General features: G+C 40.9%; 1 protein-coding gene across 3 annotated transcripts in view; it reads right to left on the reverse strand.

Moving 5' to 3' along the window:
- Positions 1-14,366, reverse strand: part of LOC137095397 (zinc finger protein neuro-d4-like) — a 58,332-nt gene that overhangs the window by 23,458 nt on the left and 20,508 nt on the right. For all 3 annotated transcript variants that reach the window (XM_067462014.1, XM_067462016.1, XM_067462015.1), the window contains exons 6-7: positions 7,222-7,300; positions 5,500-5,631 (exon numbers count right to left, since the gene is read on the reverse strand). In XM_067462014.1, coding sequence (XP_067318115.1) covers positions 5,500-5,631; positions 7,222-7,300 — 211 coding nt within the window. The remainder of the gene's footprint in view (positions 1-5,499; positions 5,632-7,221; positions 7,301-14,366) is intronic.

The following is a 14,366-nucleotide window of genomic DNA, read 5'->3' on the forward strand; positions in this document are numbered from 1 at the left end:
CCAGGAGCCCTGCCCCCTTTCTCCGGGGAGTGGGTTCTCTCCAGAGCCCCTCCTTGCATCTTGCTCCTTTGTGCAGATTCTACTACATCAGCATGCGCCGGTCTCCATGGTAACCCGACGAGGAAAAGGGATGGGGATGCGTTGGTTGGGGAGGAGGGGTGGAGACGGAAGACTCTTCCCTTCCCTCTTTCTTTCCCCCCATTGTGATGTTGTAGGGCAGGATAATCCCAGCTAGACATGACCCAACCACACCCTGGTTGAGATCCTTGCATTCTTCCTAGCTTGGCCTCATGGGCCTCTTCCTCAACTCCCCTCCAAAAATGAGAAATGGGGGGTTCGCCATCCATTTGTCTTCCCTCCAACATGCACAGGCGCCCTTCCCCTCTCCCAGCAATGCGCAACCACAGACAGAACGCAATCCAATATGGAAGAGTATAGTTGCAAATACCTATAGCAGCTCTACACAACACAGGTGACCAAGCGGACAATGAGGTTCCCTCCCTAAGTCTCAGTATCGCAAACATACATGCACAAAAAATCCATGCCACAACCCCATACCTCATTTCCACCCAAACAGAGAGATGGCTCGGCTGGACAGGTATGCACACAAGGTGCACAAAGATGCATAGATGACCTGTGTGCACCTACAGAGGTGGGTTTTCCCTATTTCTTGGTGCTGTCGGTCAAATTTGTCCCATATCACATTTATTATTTTACTATTATTATTACTGTTATTATTACATTTCCATTATTTTACTCTATTATTTATTTATTTATTATTTAGAGTTTTTATACCCCGGTCTTCTCACCTCCGGGGAGGGACTCAGGCCGGCTAACAACATAAAATTCAATACAATAAGAAAAACATTATAGGTCATCAATATAAAATACATTAAAATACACTTCATACAATTCATACAAATGTCTCTATTATTTTACTGACACAAAACACAGTATGTCACAGCAAACAAGATCTATATGATGGATTTCGTATCACAAAATCACAAGTCGAACACGCCCCAAGCGTCTAGGATTGTGTGATATTATTATTATTATTATTATTATTATTATTATTATTATTATTATTATCAACACAACCAGATTAGGACACAGCAAACAAGATCACCATGCTGGTTGTTGTATTGAATCACACGTCGGACACATGGCGGCAAGTGTCTAGAACGATGTGATGTATCGGCGAAAAATGAGTTCAGATCCGAGTAGGGTGGTCTTTTGCAGCTGACAGATGGTAATTTTGTCAGTGCCAATTGTGTTTAAGTGCAAACAAGATCACTATGCTGGTTGTTGTATTGAATCACACATCGGACACTCCCAAGTGTCTAGAACGATGTGATGTATTGGAGAATAATGAGTTCAGATCTGAGTAGGGTGGTCTTTTGCAGCTGACAGATGGTAATTTTGTCAGTGCTGATTGTGTTTAAGTGCAGGCCAAGGTCTTTAGGCACTGCACCCAGTATGCCGATCACCACTTGGGACCTCCTTCCCTGGCTTGTGCCAGAGTCTTTGCAGTTCATTCTTGAAATCCTTGTATTGTGTCAGCTTTTCCAGTTGCTTCTTGTCAATCCTGTTGTCGCCTGGGAATGCGATATTGATGATCCATACTTGTTTTTCCCCCAAGGTCATGATTGTGTTTAAGTGCAGGCCAAGGTCTTTAGGCACTGCACCCAGTGTGCCGATCACCACTGGGACCACCTTGACTGGCTTGTACCAGAGTCTTTGCAGTTCAATCTTGAAATCCTTGTATTGTGTCAGCTTTTCCAGTTGCTAATTGTCAATCCTGTTGTCACCTGGGATTGCGACATTGACGATCAATACTTTGTTTTTTAACACGATCGTGAGGTCAGGCGTCTTGTGCTCCAAAACTCTCTCTGTCTAAATTCGGAAGTCCGAGAGTAGCTTGACATGTTCATTCTCTGTCATTTTTTCCCGCTTGTGACCCACCAGTTCTTTGTCACAGGCAGATGGTATTTGTGGCACAATTTCCAATGAATCATCTGAGCAATGGTGTTATGCCTCTGCTTGTAGTCGTCTGTGTGATCTTCTTGCAGCAGTTGAGGATGTGATCTATTGTTTCATCTGCTTTCTTGCAGAGTCTACACTTGGGATCTGTCATTGACTTTTCTGGCTTTGATGGCATTTGTTCTAATGGCTTGTTGTTGTTGTTCCTCTTCTACTACTACTACTACTACTTATTATTATTATTATTATTATTACATTTATTATTTTACTCTATTATTATTGGAAGGATACATAAGCACATTTTCATATGGGCATATAGGACAAATGCAACCGACAGCACATCTCAGGGAGGCACCAAAGAATGATCAAAACCCACCTCTGACATTAAGGGAGATCAGCCCTGAGCATTACTTGAATGGTAGACCAACGAGGAATACCAAATGCTATATTTCAGGGGAAGGAACTGGCAAAATCGCCTCCGAAATGAAACAAATAAATTGTCTCCAATATGGAAAGGGGTTGGAAGGGATCTAGGACCAGAAACTACTACTACTACTACTACTACTAACAACAGAATACATCACACAGTCCTAGACGCTTGGGAAGTGTTCGACTTGTGATTTTGTGATATGAAATCCAGCATACAGATCTCGGTCGCTCTGACATACTGTGCTTTTGTGTCAATAATAATAATAACAGAGTAAAATAATAATAACAGAGTCAAGAGATGAATTGGATGGTTTATTGATATATGTATTGTGGATCGTGTTTTTATGCTTTTAAACTGTATACTGTTGTTTGTTATAAGTTGTTGTAAACCGCGTTGAGTCGCCGGCTAGGCTGAGAAACGGCGGTATACAAGTATAGCAAATAAATAAATAAATAAAATAATAAATAACTTTGACTCGAGTATAAGCTGAGGGGGACTTTTTCAACCTAAAAAAGGGCTGAAAACCCAGCTTATACTCGAGTATATATAGTATATAGGGTTAATCCTGGCTAGTACTAGAATGGGAGACTGGCGTGAATGCTAGGTGCCATAGGATATGTTGCAGAGGGACTAGCAAAACCGTCTCTGAGGTCTTCTTGCCTAGGAAAACCCTCTGAAATTCAAGACATCGGCTTAGGTCAAGGGCCAACTTGAAGGCCCACCTGGGTGGATGCACAATCCTGACTTCCTCGGTATCTGAATCAAATGCCTGAATCTTGAATCTTGACAGGTAAGGAAGAAAAGGAGGTAGAGGTGTGCTTTCAACTCCCCCGGGCTCCTTCTTTGCAACCTCCAAAGATCTGGCGGGGAGAAGGAAGGACCGGCTTAACCCTCTCCAGCTTTCGGCTTGCTTCCGCCGCCCCGCCGCCAGGACTCCTCGGGGGTCCCATTTAATTGAAAGGATAAATCAGAGCAGGAAATATTATACCTGCCAACTTCACCCACCAACGTTGCTGGGGCAACCATCCTCATCAGCAAGAGCACAGCGGCTGGGTTGGTGGGGGGGGGGATATTAAAAGTGGAGACCCTCACTCGGCAACGAGGAGCGGGGAAGCAGGAGATAATGGGATGAGGAAGAGGAGGGAATCAGGCACACGCACACACACACATCCGCCGTATTATTAAAATATTATTTTTCAGGGGTTGATTCATGTTCCACGCATGCCAACTTTTGAAATGCAATAGCCTTGCAGAGAGAGAGAGAGAGAAAGAGCGAGAAGCCGGGCGGTTGCAAATTAGAATGCAGCTGAAAGGCAAAAGAAGAAGAAAGGAACAGAAAGGAAAAGTAGCCCAAACTGAAGACATGGAGGAAATGGGTTTTTTAAGGCTTGACCTATTTGGGGAAGGATATTGGAGGCTGCTTTCTACCAAATCAGACTGGATTGCTCACTCTTGGATATACCAGTAAGGGCTTTCCAATCTCTACTGCATTTGGGGGAAGGAGATAGTTTTTGCACCCTTATCTGGAAATGCACCATTTACTCAAATCCAAACTTTCGAGGGGCAAATGAAGTCCTCCAATGCTGAGTGATGGGTCCTACGGCTCTCACTATTGCGATTCTTGGCATTTAGACTGTGCTTCTACATCAGGAGGAAAGAGAAGGAAGGAAGGAAGGAAGGAAGGAGAAAGAGAGGGAAGGAGGGAGGAAAGAGGAAAGGAAGGAAGGATGAAAGGGTGGAAGGAAAGGATGGAAGGAGAAAGGGGTGAGGGAAGGAGGGAGGAAAGAGGGAAGAAAACACAAAAGGAAAGGGATGAAAGGGTGGAAGGGAAAAGAGCAGGAAGGAAGGAGGGAGGGAGGGAGGGAGGGAATGAAGGAAGGAAGGAAGGAAGGAAGGAGGGAAGGAAGGAAGGAAGGAAGGAAGGAAGGGAAGGATGAAGGAAGGGAAGAATAAAGGAAAGAGAGAAGGAAGGAAAGGCAAAAGGAAGGAAGGAAGGAAGGAAGGAAGGAAGGAGAAAGGGAGTGTGGGAGGAATGGAATGAAAAGGGGGAAGGGGAGGAGAAAGACAGAGAGGGAAGGAGGGAGGAAAGAGAGAAAGAAGGAAGGACAAAAGAGTGGAAGGGAAGGATGAAAGGAAAAAGAAGGAGTGAGAGAAGGAGGGAGGAAAGAAGGAAGGAAAGACAAAAGGGAAGGAAGTGGGGATTAAGGGGTGGAAGGGAAAAGAGAAGGAAGAAAGAAAGGGAGGAAGAGAAGGAAGGAGGGAAGGAAGGAAGGGAAGGATGAAGGAAGGGAAGGATAAAGAAAAGAGAGAAGGAAGAAAAGGAAGGAAGGAAGGAAGGAAGGAAGGAAGGAAGGAAGGAAGGAGAAAGAGGGAGTGAGGGAGGAAAGAGGATGAAAAGGGGGAAGGGAAGGGAAGGGGAAACAGAGAGGGAAGGAGGGAGGAAAGAGAGAAGGAAGGAAGGACAAAAGGGTGGAAGGGAAGGATGGAAGGAGAAAGGAGTGAGGGAAGGAGGGAGGAAAGGGGGAAGGAAAGACAAAAGGCAAGGAAGGGAAATGAAAGGGTGGAAAGGAAAAGAGAAGGGAGAAAGGGAGGAAGAGAAGGAATAAGGAAGGAAGGAAGGAAGGAAGGAAGGAAGAGAGAAGGAAGGAAAGGCAAAAGGAAGGAAGGAAGGATAAAGAGGGAGTGAGGGAGGAAAGAGGATGAAAAGGAGAAAGACGAAGGGAAGGGAGGGAGTTAAGGAGGAAGGAAAGAGAAAAGGAAGTATAGGATGGTGAGAGAGAGGAGGGTCTAAGAAAAGAGTCCAAGGGGCCACATCTGACCCCTGGGCCTGGGTTTGCCCATACCTGTTCTACCTGTTCAAAATGGCTTTGTGTACCTTATTTGGTCTGCACCCAACAATGCACTTGTGAGGTAGGTCAGGATTAGAACATGTAAAACCTTCAAGGCCTGTGAGGCTGAGCTTTCCAAAGAGAAGATGCCCGACAATCCCATAAAGTCAAAGGAGACAGATGACCCTACCGGCGTTGCCCAAGGGCCAGGGTTGGGAGACACTCCTCCTTCGGTAGAAAACAGCAGGGTGAGGCACTCACGTTTGTGGTTGTTCTTACGATGGAAGGGCAAGGTGTGGCGCTCGGGGCCCTCCTCGCCCTCCTCCTCAGCCAGGTGTGTGTGCGTGTAGTGGTAGCTCAGTCCCGGGCGGTTCTTGTAGCGCTTCCCGCAGACTGAAAGCAGAGGAAAGGAGGCACACAGAACATGGTAAGCATTTCCCCCAAAATAAGCCTGAGTGTCAAAAACAGGATGCCAACCATAGATGGCACTAACTCATCTGCAGTGAAAAGGAACACCATTGATAAGCTGAATTGACATTTTTGATAGAACTGAATCATGATCTTCTGGAGGAAGGTGCTGAGGAGGGAAATCCACTGACCAGAGCGTCCAACCTCCTCCAAAATAATATAGTTCAAGTCAGAGGACCATTCCACCTTAAACATACAAGGGTTGAATGAAAAGTAATGCCTCCACCTTCATTACTTGGGTTCAGATGGGAATATTTTAATAAATCAAACGCAGAAATAATCCTTAGAATGTGCTCTTTAACTACCACTATTCACTTTTCCACACAATCATCAGACAATTGGATATGTTTCTGCCAAAAATGAACAAGTTTTCTGAAGCTGTTATGGAAGAAGTCGACACTGTTTCCACAACCAATTGTGCACAGATCTTCCGATAGCCAAGCAAAGCAATAATGTAACCCACATGTTCTTGTGAAATGCCAATTATGCTTGAAATTTCTCTCTGAGTGATACGATGATCGTCCTGAATCAATCTCTCAACCTTTTGCTTGTGAAACTTGGTGGTTGCTGTCACAGGACGTCCAACTCTTTGTTTATCACGCAAGTCAGATGTTCGCACCTCAACATCTTTAAACTTACTCTTTTTTTCCTTTCTTTTTCTTTTTTTTATTTTTTTCCTTTCCTTTCCTTTTTTCTTCTTACGCTTTCTTTTCTTTTTTCTATCTATTCTACATTTTCTTATTGCATTTAATTGTATTTTAAAAGAAGAAAAATTCTCAATAAAGATGATTAAAAAATCATCTTTAAACTTACTCACTCAATGACACACAGTACTCACATCAACACAATCACCATAAACAGTTTGCATTCTCTGATAGGGTGACACCTTCTGCTGTCAAGAATTCAATGACTACACGTTACTTAAGTCGCATTGACCGACCGTCTGCGCAGGGTTCCATACTTCGCACTTTAACAACACAACCATTCAATGCTAAGACTTCCTGCCAAAATGGAACTGTAGAGGAGAGTCTACTGAACAAGTCAGTATCTGCCGCATACCAGTACTGCCATCTGTTGAGGAGTTACGAAGGTGGAGGCATTACTTTTCATTCAACCCTCATAGCACTTATAAGTCCACTTTCATCTTACAGAGTCCCGGGATTTACAGTTTAGGGAGAAGTGTTGAGAGTTCTCAGGCGGAGAGTTCCTCCGGTGCTGCAAACTACAAATCCCAGGATCCATTGGGACATAACTATGGTAGCTGAAGTAGATTCTCATCTAACCCGTCTTCTCTTTGTCACGGTTTTCCAATGCTAGGCAAAGCCAATTTTTATCATTATTATAAGTTTGAATGTTTGTTCCATTTTTAGTGGTAATTAAAGCCAATGGAGAGAAGACAAAAGCCATGGGATATTCACCAGCAAGGATGCAAAGGAGGCTGGGTTGTGGGGAGGTTTGAAGACTTCCCAAGGCGTTTCCACCCAACACCCATTGATCCCAAAGACACACACTCACTGTCACAAACATAGGGTTTGTCTCGGTCCTCCAGCATTGCAGCATCCTGCCTCTTCCGCAGCCCTCCGATCCCATACGCCTAGGAAGAAGGAGAAAGGCTTTGAAGGACTCTACGGGCTTGGACATAAAACTGTGATTTAAGATAAGACTGCCCAACTCTGATTAAACCATTATTCTAACCTTCTCTAATGTAAATGTGCTTATATAATCCTACAAATCATAATAAAGAGAGGAAAATAATAAATGTAATAAAATAAAAATAATAGAGTGAAGTAACGGAAATGCAATAATAACAGTAATTATAGAGTAAAATAATAAATATAATAATAATAGAGTAAAATAATAAATGTAATAATAACAGTAATAATAAAATAAAATAATAAATGTAATAAAAATAAAAATAATAGAGTAAAGTAACGGAAATGTAATAATAACAGTAATTATAGAGTAAAACAATAAATGTAACAATAATAGAGTAAAATAATAAATGTAATAATAACAGTAATAATAAAATAATAAATGTAACAATTATACATCGAGAAAAATAATAAATGAAATAAAAATAAAAATAATAGAGTGAAGTAATGGAAATGTAATAATAACAGTAATTATAGAGTAAAACAATAAATGTAATAATAATAGAGTAAACTAATACATGTAATAAGAACAGTAATAATAAAATAAAATAATAAATGTAACAATAATTATATATCGAGTAAAAGAATAAATGTAATAATAACAGTAATAATAAAATAATAAATAATAATAACAAATAATAATAATAATAAATAATAATAATACATCGAGTAAAATAATAAATGTAATAAAAATAAAAATAATAGAGAGAAGTAATGGAAATGTAATAATAACAGTAATTATAGAGTAAAACAATAAATGTAATAATAATAAAGTAATGGAAATGTAATAATAACAGTAATAATAAAATAAAATAATAAATGTAACAATAATTATATATCGAGTAAAATAATAAATGTAATAATAACAGTAATAATAAAATAATAAATGTAACAAAAATTATATATTGAGTAAAATAATAAATGTAATAAAAATAAGAGAGTGAAGTAATGGAAATGTAATAATAACAGTTAATACAGAGTAAAACAATAAATGTAATAATAATAGAGTAAAATAATAAATGTAACAACAACAGTAATAATAAAATAAAATAAAAATGTAACAATAATTATATATTGAGTAAAAGAATAAATGTAATAACAGTAAAATAAAATAAGTGTAACAATAATACATCAAGTAAAAGAATAAATGTAATAATAATAATAAATAGAGTAAAATAATATTTAAATTTATTATTTTACTCTATTATTACTTTTATAATAATGTAATAATAATAGAGAAATAATAATAGAGAAAAATAGTGTAAATGTACATTTATTATTGTACTCTATTTATTGTTATATTTATAATAATGTAATAATAATAGAGAATAATAGTAATAGTAATAATAATAATAATAATAATAGAGTAAAATAATGGAAATGTAATAATAATGATAGAGCAAAATAATAAATATAATAATTATAATAATTATAATAATTAGAATAAAGTAATAATAATAGTAATAATAATAAAAACAGAATAAAATAATAAATTACCTTGATTCGAATATAAGCCAAGGGGGACTTGTTCAGCCTAAAAGAAGACTGAAAATCTAGGCTTATACTCGAGTATATACAGTGCTTTAAATCACTTTCCCAACGCTAGGTTCATTAACGCCTATCACAGAATTGGGTTTTTCGGCTGCTATTTTTGTTCCAGGAGCTATTAATGGATGTTTTGGTGGAGCATGGACAGAGATTATTATAGTCTTCAAGAAACAATAAGAAGCCTGTAAGAAGCCCTTAGTGAGGAGCAGTTTACCAAAGTTTCTTTTGGGCCAACCAAATCATTAGTCCCATTGAGAGAAGGCCCGACAAATCAATTGGACTTATTATTACTGTGTTGTCAAAGGTTTTCATGGCCGGAGTCACCTGGTTGTTATGAGTTTTCCGGACTGTATGGCCATGTTCCAGAAGCATTCTCTCCTGAGGTTTCACCCACAACTTTGGCAGACATCCTCACAGGTTGTGAGGTCTATTGGAAACTTGGCAAGTTTTCTACCTCTTTCCTTCCTTCACTTTTTGCTTCCATCCTTCCGTCTGTCTTTCCTTCCCTCCCTCTTTCTCTCCTTTCCCTCCTTCCTTCACTCCCTCTTTCCTTCTTTTCCTTCTTTTCCTTTCCTTCTCTCCTTCCCTACCTCTTTCTTTCCTTCCCCCCTCCCATTTTCCTTTCCTCCTTCTTTCTTTCTCTACCTCTTTCCTTCCTTCTTTCGCTCTTTGCTTCCATGCTTCCTTCTCTCTTTCATTCTTTCTTTCCCTCTCTCTTTCTCTCCTTCCTTCACTCCCTCTTTCCTTCCTTCCCTTTTTTCTTCCCTTCTCTCTTTTCTTCCTTCTCTACCTCTTTATTTCCTTCCTTCACTCTTTCTCCCTCTTTCTCTCATTCCTTGGATCCCTGTTTCCTTTCTTCCCCGTTCTTTTCCTTCTCCTTTCTCTCCTTTCTTCCTTCTCAATCTTCTTTCCTTCCCTCCTTCTTTCTCTCCTTTCCCTCCTTCCTTCACTCCCTCTATCCTTCTTTTCCTTTCCTTCTCTCCTTCCCTACCTCTTTCTTTCCTTCCCCCCTCCTGTTTTCTTTTCCTCCCTCTTTCTCTACCTCTTTCCTTCCTTCTTTCACTCTTTGCTTCCATGTTTCCTTCTCTCTTTCATTCTTTCTTTCCCTCTCTCTTTCTCTCCTTCCTTCACTCCCTCTTTCCTTCCTTCCCTTTTTTCTTTCCCCCTCTCCTTTCTTCCTCCTCTACCTCTTTATTTCCTTCCTTCACTCTTTCTCCCTCTTTCTCTCATTCCTTGGCTCCCTCTTTCCTTTCTTCCCCCGTTCTTTTCCTTCTCCTTTCTCTCATTTCTTCCTTCTCTACCTTTTTCCCTCCTTCTTTCTCTCCTTTATTCCCTCCTTCCTTCACTTCCTCTTTCCTTTTCCTTTTTTCCTTTCCTTCTCTCCTTCCTTCCTTCTCTACCTCTTTCTTTCCTTCCCCCCTCCTGTTTTCTTTTCTTTCTTCTCTACCTCTTTCCTTCTTTCCTTCTTTCTTTCCCTCCCTCATTCTCTCCTTTCTTTCTTTCTTTCTTTCTTTCTCCCCTTTCTTCCCTCCCTCTTCCTTTTTTCTGGATTGTCATTTAGCTTTCCGTAATGTAGCTTTTTTGGGGGGTTTTAAATCCTTTCCACTGTTTTCTTTGGGGGGGGGTGATTTATGAGTGATGGTCACTCGTTGGTCTGTTAGGGGTATAGTGTCCAAATTTCGTGTTAATTCGTCCAGTGGTTTTTGAGTTCTGTTAATCCCACAAACGACCATTATGCTTTTATTTATATAGATTATTTTATATAATTATTATTACTATTATTGTGCTATTGAAGGCTTTCATGGCCAGAATCACTGGATTGCTGTGAGTTTTCCAGGCCTTATGACCATGTTTACACATGGCCTTTATCATGTTTCATTTCAACCTTCTTTTCTGCGGGCTAAACATGCTCAGCTCTTCAAGCCGCTCCTCATGGGGCTTGTTCTCCAGACCCTTGATCATTTGAGTCACCCTCCTCTGGACACATTCCAGCTTGTCGACATCTCCCTTAAATTGTGATGTCAGAATTGGACACAGTGTGATTCCAGGTGTGGTCTCACCAAGGCAGAATAGATGGGTGGCATGATTTTCCTGGATCTAGACACTAATCTCCTATTTATGCAAGCCAAATTACCATTGGTTTTTTTGCCACCGAATGACATTAGTCTCCTATCAATTGGCGATTCTGAGACTGAACTACGTAAACTCAGCAAAAGCCAGGTTGCCAAATTCCTACCAGATCTGAGCACCTCTGCACGGTCCCAAGAACCAACCCACCCAGAGTTTTGCAAGATGTTTTGCAAATTCGTTGAGCAGTTAAAACTCACAAACAAAACACACACAAAAAATAAACTCCATCCTAAATACACAGAAATCTCAAAAACGCGTTCGGCTTTTAACGTGGATTAAAGGAAAGTGATTTGAATGGGTGCCAACCCCTTAAAAAAAGAAGCTGACCTACTTTGAGTGCTTTTGCTTTTCAGACTCAACAAGGACCGGGATTAGGGGCAGAAGGTGGGGAGGGAGGCGAGGTGGGGGCAGCAGGAAAGGAGACCGGAAAAAGGGGGCAGCGGTGCCAGGCCAGAGAGAATAGGAGTAAATAAAGAGGCAGGTCCTCCTTTTCCAGTTGGCAAATGCAAGGAAGACAAGAGTCAAGTGATGCTAATATTTTGCATCTGTCTTTCAAACCAAACCAGGCCCTTCTTGACACAAGAGGTCAGCTCTGCAAATCCAGGTGGAGCCTACAGTGCATCTACACCAGGCATGGGCAAAGCTGGCCCCTCCAGGTGCTTTGGACTCCAACTCCCATAATTCCTAACAGTCTCAGGCCCTTTCCTTTCCCCCCTCAGCCACTTAAGCCTGAGGCTGTTAGGAATTGTAGGAGTTGGAGTTCAAAATTTAAGAGGCTGAGAAGGAAAAGGAAGGGGTCTGAGGCTGTTAGGGATTGTGGGAGTTGGAGTCCAAAACTTAAGTGGCTGACAGAGGAAAAGAAGGGGCATGAGGCTGTTAGGAATGGTGGGAGTTGGAGTCCAAAACTTAAGTGGTTGAGGGGGGAAAGGAAGGGACCTGAGGGTGTTAGGAATTGTGGGACTTGGAGTCCAAAACTCAAGTGGTTGAGTGGGAAAAGGTTGAGTGGGAAAAGGAAGGGGCCTGAGGCTGTTAGGAATTGTGGGACTTGGAGTCCAAAACTCAAGTGACAGAGGAGGAAAAGGAAGGGAACTGAGGCTGTTAGGGATTGTGGGACTTGGAGTCCAAAACTTAAGAGGCTGAGGGGGAAAAGGAAGGGGCCTGAGGCTGTTGGGAAATTGTGAGAGTTGGAGTCCAAAACTTAAAGTGGCTGAGGGGGAAAAGGAAGGAGCCTGAGGCTGTTAGGAATTGTAGGAGTTGGAGTCCAAAATGTAAGAGGCTGAGGAGGAAAAAGAAGGGGACTGAGGCTGTTAGGGATTGTGGGACTTGGAGTCCAAAACTCAAGTGGCTGAGGAGCAAAAGAAAGGAGCCTGAGGCTGTTAGGAATTGTGTGAGTTGGAATCCAAAACTGAAGTGTCTGAGGAGGAAAAGGAAGGGGCCTGAGAATGTTAGGAATTGTGGGACTTGGGAGTCCAAAACTTAAGTGTCTGAGGGGGAAAAGGAAGGGGCCTGAGAATGTTAGGAATGGTGGGAGTTGGAGTCCAAAACTCAAGTGGCTGAGTGGGAAAAGGAAGGGGCCTGAGGCTGTTAGGAATTGTGGGAGTAGGAGTCCAAAACACCTGGAGGGCCCAACTTTGCCCATGCCTGCTCTAACACCTAATATTCATTGATGGTCTCCCATCCAAGTACTAACCAAGGCTGACTCTGCTTAGCATACAAGATTAATCAAGATCCCATGCCAGCATTGCAAGTGGTGGAAGCACAGCAGTTAATGTGCAGCCTCCCTCCCGTAATGCGAAATGACCTCCTGGCTCTTTGCTTCCCTTTCTTTTCTTGTCCCCTCTCCACGATTCAAGCAAGCCAGCTGCTTCCCAGCTTCTGCCTTTTTTAATACTATTTAGCACACACGCACAGACACTCCAGCGGGGAGCGGAGAGGCAAAGGGGCAGCACGCAAATATATGCAAAGACGGGGCCATTTACATAATCTTTATGCCGAGCGCCCATCTGTAGCTTGACTGTCATCAGCTCTGTCGCCTCCCCTTCGGCACCTGCTTGGAGTGGGACAGGGAAGCATAAATGATTTTTAATGGGAATCCAATGAGAAGGAAGGGGTCCCTTTGTCCACCTCCCTTGCACCCTTTTCCGTTCTTCTTCCACGTCGATCCACAAAATCTTTGCGGTTTTGGACCACCTTTTCCATCATCCATCAGTCTCATAACAAAACAACCAAACTCTGGTCTTCCAGAGCCTGAATCCAACACTAAAACCACTTTAGTACCCTAGATTAATTATGGTAGTATATTATTAGCTTGCTGTTAAGGTTATTATGTCTATCTCATTATTGTTGTTGTTGCACAAGATTAGTACACAGCAAACAAGATCACTATGCTGGCTTTTGTATTTATTCACACGCTGGACATTTCCCAAGTGTCTAGGACTAGGTGATTTATTATTATTATTATTATTATTATTATTATTATTATTATTTGAAACACAACAAGATTAGTACACTGCAAACAAGATCATTATGCTGGTTTTTGTATTTGATCACACACCGGACATTTCCCAAGTGTCTAGGACTAGGTGATTCACTATTATTATTATTATTACTATTATTATTATTATTATTATTATTATTATTATTATTGGGAACACAACGAGATTAGTACACAACAAACAAGATCACTATGCTGGCTTTTGTATTTGATCACATGCTGGACATTTCCCAAGTGTCTAGGACTAGGTGATTCATTATTATTATTATTATTATTATTATTACTATTATTATTATTATTATTATTAGAAACACAACGAGATTAGTACACAGCAAACAAGATCGCTATGCTGGCTTTTGTACTTGATCACACGCCGGACAATTCCCAAGTGTCTAGCACTAGGTGATTATTATTATTATTATTATTATTATTATTATTATTATTATTCAAAACACAATAAGATTAGTACACAACAAACAAGATCATTATGCTGGCTTTTGCATTGGATCACACGTTGGACCCTTCCCAAGTGTCTAGGACTGTGTGATGTATCAGTGAATGATGTGTGCAGATCCGAGTAGGGTGGCCTTTTGCAGCTGGCAGATGGTAATAACCGATAGTTTTTAAGTGCAGGCCAAGGTCTTTAGGCACTGCACCCAGTGTGCCAATCACCACTGGGACCGCTTCTCATCAATTCTGTTTTCATCTGGGATTGCAACATCATCATCATTATTACTACTATTATTATTATTAGATAAACAATAAGATTAGTACACAACAAACAAGATCACCATACTGGCTTTTGTATTGGATTACATGCCGGACACTTCCCAACT

Source organism: Anolis sagrei, chromosome Y (genome assembly GCF_037176765.1).
Source record: "Anolis sagrei isolate rAnoSag1 chromosome Y, rAnoSag1.mat, whole genome shotgun sequence".
NCBI classification, from domain to species: domain Eukaryota; kingdom Metazoa; phylum Chordata; class Lepidosauria; order Squamata; family Dactyloidae; genus Anolis; species Anolis sagrei.